Here is a 14,454-nt window from a genome sequence, read left to right on the forward strand (position 1 = left end):
AGTAAATACTTAATTTGTTGCTAATTAGTTGTCCTCACTTCAAGCGATTGTACTCAGTTTTTGCTGAAATGTTCTACGTAAAGGACGGAAAAAAGGACAGTTAACTCTAATTGTGGAGGTCGTTTTATGCTTATAATAATTTTTATGTGAAATTTTTCTAATGGTACGTACTTCTAAGGAATTTTGATTTAGCTGATTCGTCGTTTGTGAGAGTTTAAAACACACGACTTGGACAAATCGTCTTTTCTTCGTATTTTTACTGTTCATTCGTTTTAATGAATTTAGACTAATTTATTCTTAATTAATGAATTTTGATTTAGGCCATGATGGATAGATGAGATCAAGCAGGAATTGAATCAATTCTTATTTTACCAATAACTCAAGTTAAAACTGTGAAGTTTAAAATCCCGCCGTACTAGTACATTTTGCAGATGTGTACCTTTCGCTAGTAGCACATTTGTACTGTTCTCTCCGTAGGTGTGTGGAAAAGTGTTCGGGAACGCATCTGCCCTTGCCAAGCACAAGCTCACCCACAGCGACGAACGGAAATACGTGTGCACAATGTGTGGGAAAGCGTTTAAAAGGCAAGATCACCTGTAAGTATATGTAAAATTATCTTTTAATCTACTAATTTCTGTGTTATGTACTGTAATAGACATGAGTGTATGTTGATGTATTGTCTTGCTTGCTTATTCATAGCCTGACCAAGTTCAGATATGCGTTAATATCGGCGTATCTTAAAGAGTTTGGACATCTGAATATTATTAAAATTTTGTCAATGATATGGTATTTTAGTGCTTTTAATATTCATAATTACAGTTGCAAGCCATAGTTTTAAAATTAAAATATATTAGAATGATTCTACCTTTGTAACATAGGCATTGTGTGTGTCTCGTTTAAGTGTTGATTTGTATGAATTATTAATTGACATGGATTTCTTTGCTTATGTGGAAAACTATGTTAAATTTGTACTCTACTTAATTCAGCATGATAAAACAAGTGACTATTGGCATTTCAAATAAATAATTATGTGTAAAAATGCTGAAAGTACAAGCACTTGATCCCGGTTTTGGAACATAATCATAAAAGTTGTTTTGTTTTTTTTTAACTTCTCTTTCTTTTTAAAAACGTGTTTATATATAAATCGATCTTTAACTTATTTTTCATCGTCAAACTTATAATTTTCCAGAGACTTATCTAATCAATTAAATGTCTTTTTTGTTGTTGTTAAGATTGCAGTTTAAAGAAAAAATCGGTATAAACGCCTCTAAGTAAAGCAGAATATAAATTGACTAAAGTATTCTTAACTTTTATTAAAGCCCAGTGTAATATATATACTTACAACAATTTGTCTTCTTTTTTTAAAAAAAGTGAATGTATTGACAACATATGTAGTGATATTTTCAAAGAGAGAGATTGTTTGGCTTTTTGCATAATAATTTTCTGACATTGTTGCAAGTGACTTTGCAATTGACACACATCAAATTGAAATAATACACAGCTTACTTTTGGAGTGGATGTTTGGTGAGATATTTTATCCTGTCGACTACACTTATTCATATGACTGTAAATATCAATTTTATTTATTTATTTATTTTTATTTTCATATCAAGAAAATTTATTAGACTCAAACGCGGAAAACAAAAAACTGCGATACTTTTCAAATAGTTTTGCGCAAAAAATTCTTTGGAAAGAAAAATCGGCAATGCCACTTTACTGTTCCCTGTAATTATTGACCATAGAAACTTGCTGAATTTCGACAACAGTTAGTCCCTCAACCACTATAATTACTATTAGGTTTCAAAATATATCACATTGTCGAGAGAATGCTAAAGCTCTTCAAAGGTTATGTATAATTCTATTAGTTCAAAGTGTAGTTCTGACCTCTTTTTCCTATAACCAAGAGTAAATAATGGAAAGTTAATATATGATAACAAGGCGAGTTATTTTCCATCTGCTTGATGATAAACAAATTTCTATATAATAAAATCTTACTAGAAGATACATGACTGGTGAGACGATTAAGGTAAATATGTTCTCACTGCCTTGAAAGGAGATCACTTTTAAGCCTCATTCTATGGGTCTTATTCTTCGTTCTTTGTTTACAATATTGAAATAATTGAAAAGCAAGCAAATGCCAAAGTGATATAGTACTTGAAAATACTATGAAGCAAGGTGATTTGATATTATTTTTCGCCCGTTTATGATAAACCAACCATCAATTATTATGCTTTCGACGTCCTGTTTCATATATTGTCGTGTTCCTTTACTTATTATTTTCCAAAATGCATTTAAGATATGCATTTGAGTCTATCCACCATTTTATTTTGAATATATCCTTTGTGTTATTTGTGAATTAACTGCATGCTACCAAACATTCATCAATCATTTTTCTCTCGCCCTCTTTCTTCCATCATACTCTACCTTTCGTCACGTCTTTCAGAGAGTAAATTCATTTCAATGTAATTCTAATATGTGATGATTAGAAGCACATGGTGATTCCATGACAGATCATTCCCACAAAGAAATACACGAACAAGTTCCTAGGAGAGCAAAAGAATGCAGATATCTCCCAATCAGTACCGTCTTCTCTGGGTGTGCAAGTCGTGTGTTAACGCCCAACAAAAATGAAGAAAAGAGTATTTTAATTTAATTAAACAGATCGTCAGAACTTGGGATTTTTTATTTTCAACGAGATAGAATCAACTGTTGAAGTGCAAAAGAACAGAGAAGTGCTGTGCGGTCTCCGTCATGTTTTGAGGAGGCAACTCTGCGAGAAAGTCGTCGGCAACGCTTTGGCTGAATTTTCACTGCTTTTGAATTGTGCATACGCTTCGTGTTCCTCACCTCGTGCTTGTGTAATCCAAGGCGTTGGTTAGGAAACCAACGTCTTGAGTTTTCTGCTTCCCTCAAGCGTTGCCAAGTCTGTAGATTTATTTGTGGATGTACAGATATTTTATAGCAATACGGAAAACATTTTTGGAGGGAGAGGGGGACTACTATCTACGCACTTTTTTATTGCTAAACATATCATTCGATTCAAAAGTTAATGGTGCAATCGACTTCTTCCTAAAATACATGTAAGGAGTACGGTGAAAAGAAATCATTTTTTTCTCGATCCAAGTTGTGTTGAAGTGTCAGTTAATGCAAAAAAAAAAAAAAAAAAAAAAAGCCTGGACGTTAAGCTACAGAATGGTTTTCCATTCTGCCTTTTTATTTCCCCAATTTTCATTTACTTTGCCCTTAGTATGTCATCCTCAAGACTTACGGTTCCGGGCCCCTATTACTGTTTCTAAAGCAGTAATCCAGAGGTTTCTACGCAAAGAAAGATGATTTGAGCTGGAATTCACGTAATTGTAAGTAAATAATTGCTTGTTTTTGATTTTCAGTTTCACATTTTGAGAATATATTTACTTATACTATAATTATTATAATTAAATGTATTCCTTACGTAATAACATCCTCCTTGATTGCTCTTTATAATTTCCAGACTAAATTGTTAGAAGTAAATTGCTATTTATAGGTTGGCGTAAATAGGACATTATGCAGTGACGATCATGGTTCCTTACTTTCGAAAATTGCGAGAACTTACAGGTACAGACTATATTCAGGAAATCGATGGGTGGGTAAAGTATAGTCACTATTAAATACTCGTATGCTGAATGCGAATGCAACTAAAATAGTTATGCGTAAATTGAGGTAAATTTATCACAATGTTTTTGAACAGTGTAAAAATGTGGGTGGGCCCATCTTTGCTCCTGGGAAGAGGGGGTTCCCCCTCTAGTATCGCCTATGGTTGAGAGGGTTAATATATTTTTCCTTTCTTGCCAACGCCCTAATATCCACGTCAGGAGACGCTACTGCTCCAAATATCTAAAAATAATTGAAGCATAATCTTCACATGTCATTGCTACGTGTATGTATATATCTCTTTTACATTGGTAACATGGTTTACAAGAACGGAAGAACCATGGTGCGTCATTTAAAAAAATGTTTGAAGCTGTCTTAGAAATCAATAAGTTAAAATTACTCTGATGGTGAGCCTAATAGTCACCACAATGTAGTAAACAATATTACATTATACTGAAACATTTTTTTTTTCAGAAGTTTTATACACTGGTAAGAAAATTTTATTTTTTACATTAATCAAATTGTTTATTTTATCCATACAACTCAGTGGCTATGGAGGGATATCAGTAATAAAGAACGAGGTAGAAGTAATAACCTCTCAAAGTATTAAACTCTCACCCAGTGTGGAAATTGAAGCATTTCGAGGTGAGGGAGAAGTTGGTGTGTGCCTAGAATATATTTGTACTAGAGGAGTATTCTTGCAGACAAGGTGTTAATTTCTCAACGTATTCCAAAATAAACTTTTATTCGCAGGAAAATGCACCTGTAACAGTGGAGTATTTAGGGAGCTATCGGGCTTATCTCTCCTTTCCCCCAAAATAAATTTGTTAGTTTTTTGCCAAGAGGATGTTTCCTTTTTCTTCTATGGATAGAATAAAAGGCTATATTTACTGCTAATTTTTTTTGTGTATATAAGATTTACCAGTCTGCAATTCTCGTCATTAAAACTGCAATCAGTGTATTTCAACTTCAATTTGTCTCAACATTTTCTTTCAGGTAAACACATACACAGATAAAACCGAATATTTCCATATTTTCTAAAATGAAATCAGTTAGGTTGAAATGAGTTTACAAATATTCAACGTATATTTGCATGGAGCGTCGTTTCAGATTTGCCTGGGGGGCGGGAGACATCTGAATTCCCACCGACATACAAGTTTCACGTTTTTCCTAGTAGACAATTGATTGAAATATATTTAATTCTCAAACTCAGGTGGGCATTTGCTCCCTGCTTCCCCAAGTTATGCATAGCCCTCAGAAACAAAATCCTAAATACGCCACTGCTCTGTGCAATATGGAAAAGGTTATGATTTTTCAGTTCACAGTATTTCTCTCACAAAAGACTTGAAAAATCAGTTTTTCTCATGTACACAGCGTATAAAAGTACATGGGTACCCTCTGTGAGAGCATATCCGTAAAATATGCACATAATTGTAATTTTGTAATTCAATCGTTGAGTTCGAAAACCGGTCATCTCCATCGAAGCTAATTTGAGAGGAGTGAATAACAAAACTAAATTAGTCAATATATATCTGACATATAGGGTTGTTTCCATTTTTCGAAAGCAGAAAAATGTCAGTTCTCCGGTCCGAAAATGAAAACAGCCCTATATGTCAGATGCAATATCTAACAACATTCCTAATAATGTCAAAAAGGAATAATAATGAGAAGAAGGCTGAAAGATAAACAGGCTTTGTTAGGACGACAAAAAGTATAACATAGGTAGATAGAGAATATAAAAATATGAAGAAAATAGTTAAATAAAGAGCATAGTGATTTCAGAATCTGGCCATTATAAACATAGAAAGCGTGACAATAGTAAATGCTAAGTTGCCCTATTTTGAGATGAAAGCTGAAAACAGAAACACGAACGGTAACAAAAACTGTAATATGAGAGATAAGATTTAATATGTTAAATACAGATATAATACAGATATGTTATATACAGACATAAATGAACTCAGGAAGCAATAGGAATCAAAATCTATTGTAATACAAGGTGGAAACGAAAACTATGATGTATTTTCAATTGATGGAAAATGAATTTTAATCAATTGTTAAATGTCCACGTAAAAAGAACAGTGCAGTCAAATTACAGAACCCGTAAATAAAAACTCATATTTTAACAATACTTAAAACAGCTATTAGAAAGTTTAAAAAATTATCAAACTTCCGAAGTAAATTTTGTTCCAGCCAAGCTACTTGAGGTAGATGGCATCTATATAATCAAAAATAAGACTGCTTAATATGATGGTAAAAGGAAATCCTTAAGAAGTCTACGATAGTTTAAAAAAAAAAAAAGAGGGGACAAAACTATCGATAATAACTGTTGAATTTTCTACTCGCAAACTGCTACAGGTTCTTTCCTAATATTCGTGTAGCACAGCTATCACTATACTAATATAAAGGAAATAATCGAACATCTCAATATGGTTTTAGGGGCAACTAGTAATTGTTGAATCACATATTCTATTATACACCACACAGATATTATAGAAAAAATAGGAATTATGGTACAGTTCACTAACTCTTCATAGATTTTAAGGATGTGTATGATATTAATGCAAAGAAAGACTGTACAATATCTTGAAAGAAATAATGTTTTCAAGAAGATTGGAAGGTATGTGAACACATGTATTAATAAAAGCACGGTTAGTAGTTGAGTATGAATGAAAAACGATCCACCAAACATTTTCTGAATTCATAATCTGTATAAAACTGACACTTTTATTCGTTACTTTTTAATCCAACTTTGTCACATTGTTTAGGAAGCTAAATTTATAGGTTTGGGTACAAAACCTCGCGGCGACAACCTTGCGGACCAAAACCTCGCGTGGCCAAAACCTCGACGCCCAAAACCTCGCGGCCCAAAATCTCGCCGGGTCAAAACCTCGCCTGGCCAAAACCGCGCCAACCAAAATCTCGCGGCCAAACCTTCGCGTGTCCAAAACCTCGCGGGTCAAAGCTCACCGGGCCAAAATCTTGCTTTGCCAAAACCTCCCGTCTCTAAATCTCGTCATACCCTAAATCTCGCCTGGCCGAAACCTCGCGGACCTGATTTCGTGACACAGAATCTCGCCTGGTCTAAACCTACGCGGGACGTAATCTCGCCTGGAAAGAAATGTCGTCAGTATAAAACGTCGTCACGACGATTTCTTCGATGTAGAATGCTCTATATATTGCAATATGTATATATTTTGTAATAACACATAATAGCATTAAAATAAGGAGAAGTAAAATTCTAACGCGTGCTTTGAAAATCTATCCTATATAAAAATGAAAATGACTATGCTTGTGACATACGTACTTCTTGACCCACCCGACCGATCTCGATAAAATTTTCAACACAGATGAGATTCGAGCCTTGGATGTATTTTATAAGTTCATTTTGACGGTACAACGAAGGATAAGGGTAGGTACTTAATAATAAATAAAACTTAACTCTTGAACCACGAGACCAATCTTGATCTAATTTGTCACACACATCAGGTTAGAGCCTGGGATGGTTTTTATCATTTCACTTTGACGGAAAGGGAAGGGTATATAGAAATACATAAAAAATGAAAGTGGCTGCATTTGTGACTTAATAACTCTTGCACCACTCGACTGGTCTCGATCAAATTTTCAACATGTATGGTTTTTGAGCCTGGGATGGTTTTTATTTAACTTTGACGGTGACCTTAGGAAATTCTAACAAAATCGAATAATATTTATGAAAGCATGAAATAATATCTGAGTTTTTACGTCCCTCAATTATGCCCTGTAGGTTAAAGGAGACGTAGATGATCAGAATGAAGGAAATGATGGAATGAAGAAAGTGGGAGGAAACGGGAATACCCCGAGAAAGCCCACGCTCAGATATTTTGTATCTTCTTCTTCTTCTGCTATTATTATTATTATTATTATTATTATTATTATTATTATTATTATTATTGATAATATGGAATTGCATATTAAGAAACTCATTGGGTAAATTTTAAGGAAAGGTATCATTCTGCAAAGTTTTGGCCAAGCGAGATTTTGGTTCGCGAGATTTTTGAACGGCGAGGTTTCGACCAGTCGAGATTTTGATCTACGAAGTTTTAGGCGGCGAGGTTTTCGCCACGCGGTGTTTTGGTCCGGCGAGATTTCGGCCCGTGAGATTTTGGGCGGCGAGGATTTGGCCTTATAGGTTTTGACTAGGGGTGTTCGGAATTCGATTTCGTATTCCGGAATTCGGAATTCATCTAATTCCGGAATGTTCCGAAATTCCGGAACGTTTCGAAATTCCGGAATGTTCCGAAAGTTTGGAATTGTGGAATGCTCAAAAGTATGAATTTCAGAACTGTTTTCAAGACTGAAATTTTGAAGCTCACTGTTGATTCTGGAATCGTAATATTAATATTAGTTCGAAGTTTGAATATAAAAGTTCGAAACAGTCCTGAGGCAATGGTTCTCAAACATTGTTACAAGGCTTTTCAGATGAGTTCCTCTCCTGGGTATCACTAAAGCATTCACGTGCCTGTGGCTAGGCGTTGATAGGGGTATAACTTACGCTAGGTGTGGTCCAATCCAATGACGGTCTGCCAATTCCATACTCATGTGGTGAACACACACGCTTGTAAGCGTCTACAATTCGGGAAAGTACCAATTCACATAGACCTACCAAACATTAAAAACAAGCTCACAAGCCAAGCTTTGATTTTGGCGCGATAAATTCGGTGCTTTGGGTACGTCATGTAAATTCGCTTTTATCCCTTGTAGGGTATTATTTAAGATTGTTTAATACAAAAGCGTCTTATTTCCAAAAGGACACTGCTTCATAGCGTATGCTATGCTATGGCATACTGAAATGCCACGAAAACTATACTCTAGTGTTCACGTGATGTTACATATGCACATCAAGCTTTAGTCAACGAAATGATCTATTTGTTCACAAAACGGAATCACCTGACTTAGCAAAATAATATTCTGTGCACTATTGCAGATTATCACAAATTAAAATGCCAAGCCATCAACCAACTATCAAGAAAAAAAAATCTAGCAACAAAGCACGGACGTCGGTGGGTTGGGAATCATGTTCCTCTTTAGATTATTGACAAATAATTTCTACTTCCCTCCCAGTAAGCAGGGGAGTGGGGCCACCGGAAATACTGGTCAAAATTTTTTCAAATATTTCAGACTATCCTATCCCTTTAATTACTGAAAATCGTATTTTCTTTTAAATGATTCTCTGCCCCTCCTTCAGGTACTTATACTTACATGGCCATACATATGCAGTTCAATTTCTTGTTAGGGTTGCCTCGTATAAATGGAAAAGGTACAGTCGGTATTCATTTAGAAAAGAATATACAAAGTGGTTTATAAAAAAGGTGTTTCTTGGAAGATAAACCAAACTAAAGGGAAGAACTAGCTCGAATTTCTATGTTCCGATTTCTGCAACAAAATCACGAAATTTACACTGAATCACTTATGATTGAGACTTTATGGATAACCTGACAAAGTTCCAAATCTTATGCGCAATCGTTCACAGTGAACGGATCTAGAGAATGAAACAAACCAGTTGCCGTGGACCAAAACTCCTTCCTTCAGCACAGCGGAACCAATATCTAGTTTCAAAGCTAAGCTTAGCGCACACCTCTCAGTTCGGGGTAACAGCAAAAATTATTTTTTCAATAAGAAGTTCCGGAATGTTTTGAAATTTCGGAATGTTCCGAAATTCCGGAATGTTTCGAAATTCCGGAATGTTCCGAAATTCCGGAACGTCTTGAAACTGTATTCCGATTCCGGAATTGGAATTTCCGTTCCGAAAAATTCCGGAATGACCCGGCGAGGTTTTGGCCACGCGAGATTTTGGGCGGCGAGGTTTCGGTCGCGAGATTTTGTCCCTATCCCAAATTTACAACAGGATTAACACTGAATGATCATGACCAATTTCTATAATGTGGATGAAGTAAATTGTTAGGGAATAATGTAGGATCACTGAAAGAAAATATCTTTCTGACAACGTGAAAAGAAGTCGATCTAGACGTGAATATAGGTGAAACAACGTTCATAGATATCTTGAAACTATATTTGTAGAACCAGCGAAAATAATAAGAAGAAAGAAGTGAACAAACTTCACTGTTTGGATACTAGTGCCAAGGAAGAACGAAGTTAACGAAGCGGGAACGAAAGTAGATCAGTGGCAGATATGCACGGAGTGGAAGTTGGATGCTAACTCGAAAATATGAGTACAAACTAGGATTTCGGAAACAAACTATTGCTTATATATAGTGAAAAATGAGACGAACAACGTGTGAATGAAAGAAGTTACATAACGCGGAATTTTACAGTGTGTACTCGTCACTGAATGATGGCATTGCAATCCTAAAGATGGGTAAAACATTTTGCACGGAAAGTGCCCACTGGGTGTATAGAGTGCTACTGTAGTTGGGAAGTTTTGCGGAAAAGATTTCCAAAAAGATCGAGAGGATGGAAGAACAGTAGCATGCAGAATCTTAGGAAGATGGGGAATTATAATTTTAGCTGGATTGACTCATACTGGATAAAATTCAATAGCGATCTTTCTTTTTCTTATGATTAACCTCGTGTTTCTTAAAATATAGATTTAATTAAGGGTGTAAAGGCTATAAGTAGTCCACTGAAATGAAACTTAGATTAAAAAGAACTTCTCATGCCTTAATTTAAACCTCACGTCTTTTAAAATGATCTGGGCTCAATTGTAATCTCTTGAATAGTACATTTTCAGTGTCCATGTTCACAGGTTAAATCCTACTGAAAATATATATAGAATATAACCAGTTACTAGTGTGGGTCTGCTTTAGCAATGGATTTCATCCTTCCATAACTATGATGTTGCATACTTCTTGTGGGCAACGGAAATCTCGTTCCGTACAGGTTTACATCAACACAGCGCAAAATATGCACAATCGTTAATTGGTATAGCATTGTATGTTCCAGATTTTGCGTGCTTTGCGGTTCGCGAAATTTTGCGAAGACTGGTACGGAATGAGCCCGGAGTCGACTTCTCAATATGCAAAAAGGTTTTGCGTATCATCTCTTTTAGTTATTTCACGAACTTTGTCTAGCATTTTGCCAAATGTAACTATTGATCAACTACTAACTTTTGACTAACCTTCGTCCTGTACCACTTTGGCAATTAATTAGGATGATTATACAAATATTGTAAAAGTACCAGCAAACATCAATTTTTTACATGGAATTTAAGAACCTCATTTTATAATTAAAAACAATTATACACTGAAATAACAAAACTCTAAGCCTAGATAATGTTACTTAACCGAGCACGAATCCAATAAATTTATAAATTCCCTCTCTCATTTTATCAAATAAATCTAGTAACTATCTTTGTTAAATAAATAAAATTCCTTCTAAAAATACAAATACTATTTTAATGGCATCGTTTGCCATGACTGGTTATTACTCAATATCTTTCTCTATGAGTGCTTGTACATTCCATTATGTATTTATTAAATGTCAGTTGTCACTTTCTTGTTAAAATAGTATTGGATAAATTTCAACTTGAACAGATGCACGTGTTATGTGTATGTTTGTTTTCTTTGAGAGTGTTCTTCTAAATAAATCTATCCGATATTCAACTTCGTTACTTTCAAAGGTTTCACTAAATAACATGTTCTTAATAAATGGACGTCTGTTGTTATAAATATTTATATTTTTACCGCTGGTCCAGTCATTCTGTCAAGTGTTTGTGCTTGAAATATGCTGACCAGTTTACACATAAGATTCTAATACTAATACAAATTCTTCAACTGTGAATTCATGAAAAATCGTATTAATAATAAAAATTGAAAATTGGCTCTTCTGTAACCGAGACACTCAATACATGCCATTTATTCTATAAACACTTAAAAATCATAAAGAGGATCAACATATATATATATTTTACTAATAAGAAGCATAACATGCAAAAACAATATAAAGTTTCATTCTAAAAAAAAGAAAAAGAATAACCGGAATCCCTTAATTCAGTAACTAGTGTTAGCGCACAATAAAGAAAATATATTATTATGAATGTTATTTTGGTAAAGAAAAATTGTCCATTTAGTGGCTGAATTCCGACTCAAAATTTATTAATTTATTAAATCAATTAATAATTGATTTATTTATATATTCACTTTAACAACATTTTTAATAACAAGTCCAAATAATCTGAAAATGAAAACACTTTTTTGATAGGTCCAGAGGAAAGTAATGAAAATGTATCAGCATAGAAGTGAGCCCTGGAATGTATAATCTCACCAACAATACATTCATCATAGGAAATGGATCCTCTAAAAACATCAAAACTAATTAAATTAATAATTAACATTAATGAAACCACCTCCTCTGTCTTTATTTGTATGTTCTAATGATCTGTACTTCCTAACTACATCATAAATTTTACTGAGGTGAGTAATATAGGTTTTTGTTTTCTTTTAACCGAAATACAGTCATACAATATATATACAAATCAGACTGAATTTTGTATAATTATCGTAAGTGACTTTGATATTTGATAAGAAAACTGCCTACCTATTTTTCTAATATAGTTCTTCATTAGCAGTCACTTGTATAAGAGGCTAGGAGCAGGCACTGCTACAATTTATCATACGCAAGATGATCATTTATCGTTAAAAAGACATTTGGAAGTAATTTTTAAAGAAAATTATAAAATATTGTTAGTTTTCAAACCATAAATAATATTGATTTCTAATATTTAAATATAAACTAGAAGAGCCTTGAAATTGTTGAAGATGAATCAGGTTTTAACTGTTCCCTTTATTGTTTTTATATGTAATTGTTGGTGTTACACATGGTAATAAAAAGTTACCTGAACTTATTATATTTTAATTATTTTGTATATTGTTGTGTGTGATAAAAAACAAACACCTTATGTAATATTTTATTATGTTCTTAAGTCTAGTTTTGCAAACGTGTTTTTTAAATACAAAAAGAAAAGTCACTAAGCAAAACTAATACAATTATTTATAAAAACAAAGAAATAAATTCATATTCAAATTTGACTACAAAGGAAATTATAACTCAAATCCTACAATATTTAGACACAGTAACCTATAAATTATCAAATCTATGTACAAGAAGATCTAGAAATATTTTTAAACAATAGATTTGTTTACACTAAATTATTATTTAAAATAAAGTTTGAAGATAAATACGAGTACATTACATTCTTTTGCTATGTATATTTAAGTAACTGTCAGCAAACTAATATGTTGAATACATTCTTAGTACTCATTGTTTCATGATAAGAAATAAGTTTAGAATTTTAAGTATGTGCATTACTAATATTAAAGTATAACCATAATTGTTTAATTACTTATTATCCTGCTTGTTTGTATACTAAATGTAGCATTTTTGAACAATACACGCTATTGAACACAAGTATAATCTGTCATTTAGTTCTAATAATTTGTCGTTCGATTGATCAAAAATCATATAAAACAATCTCTTCAAAATCGAACTCTTATGTTTAATATCATTGTCTTGGATTACTTTTCATATAAGAACTTCCTAATATTGTATTAAGACTAAGACCAGATTTATGTAGACAAAAATAATAGAGATTTCGATGAATTACTATAAAAAAGTTAATATTTAAATGATATTATATATAAATCTTCTGTAGTGGTGAATAATATAAGGACAAAATCTCGCAGCCGGTACATCGCTGCCCAAATTTTTGCTGTCCAAAATCTCGCTAGCCAAAACTTTGTCGTCCAAAACCTAGCGGATAAATCACTGTGCTAAAGTTCACAGGCTGAAATCAGAAGAGAATCCCGCCACAACTGAGTTTCCGTGGTCAAAATAATAATAATAATAAGAAGAAGAAGAAGAAGAAGAAATAAGTAACATGAGAGCAGAAATGCTGCAGACTCCAGAAGCTTAAAAAGTCGAAGAGTTCAAAATGAATGAATATAAAATCGTAAAATAAACTGAAATCAGGATAAATCTTATCAAACGAATCCAGCAGTATATTTCACGTTTTGCTTGCGGGTGGCAAGGCTCTTGAAATATGAGTAAAATTTCATATTTTTCATAAAATTATTGTACAATTTATTAATATTTAGGCCTATATATAAAAATAAGAGTACAGTATCACAGCTTTTGTGCTAAACACGTGTGAATTGAGACTGATTCCTGTCCCTTATGAAGAGCTTAGTAAAATGTTTGAGCCAGTGTGCGAATTGAAAAATTTTCCCAGGGGGGGAAGAATTTCACCCATATGCGCACCCAGTCTTCACACACACACACACACACACACACACACACACACATATATATATATATATATATATATATATATATATATATATACTAACAAGTACAAAACAGTTCAGATGTGAGATCTTTCTTAAATTTTCACTCAAGTAATTTAGGTTAGCTACGCAAAGTAAGAATTGTTCCCTTTTTCTATCTTATCTTTATGTCAATTTAAAAATACTCCAGAGGGGGAAAAAGTTATCCCTGCCAGGGATAAAATTTTTCTTCTCCAGGGTGGGAAAGATTTTTGTCAGGGGGGGAAATCCCTGGCATCCCCCCCGCCAATTCGCACCCTGGTTTGAGCGAAAGACTGTCCTTGTCTCTTATTTGAAAGCATTCGGGTAATGAAAGGATCTGTCCAGTAATAATATATTTTTGCTGGAATAAATATTCTCTAGTATGAAAGTTTCACTGTGTGTGCTTTTATATATATATATATATATATATATATATATATATATATATATATATATATATATATAATATAGTTATGTTCAGTAATACAGCGATATTTTGAACATTCTACACAGAAGAAATCGC

At 33.4% G+C, this 14,454-nt stretch overlaps 1 protein-coding gene across 2 annotated transcripts in view; it reads left to right on the forward strand.

Moving 5' to 3' along the window:
* Positions 1-14,454, forward strand: part of LOC145664431 (uncharacterized) — a 1,424,688-nt gene that overhangs the window by 1,106,111 nt on the left and 304,123 nt on the right. For both annotated transcript variants that reach the window (XM_081731113.1, XM_081731114.1), the window contains exon 6: positions 478-596. In XM_081731113.1, coding sequence (XP_081587239.1) covers positions 478-596 — 119 coding nt within the window. The remainder of the gene's footprint in view (positions 1-477; positions 597-14,454) is intronic.

The sequence above is a fragment of the Thermobia domestica genome, chromosome 11 (assembly GCF_964235325.1).
Source record: "Thermobia domestica chromosome 11, izTheDome1.hap1.1, whole genome shotgun sequence".
Lineage (NCBI taxonomy): Eukaryota > Metazoa > Arthropoda > Insecta > Zygentoma > Lepismatidae > Thermobia > Thermobia domestica.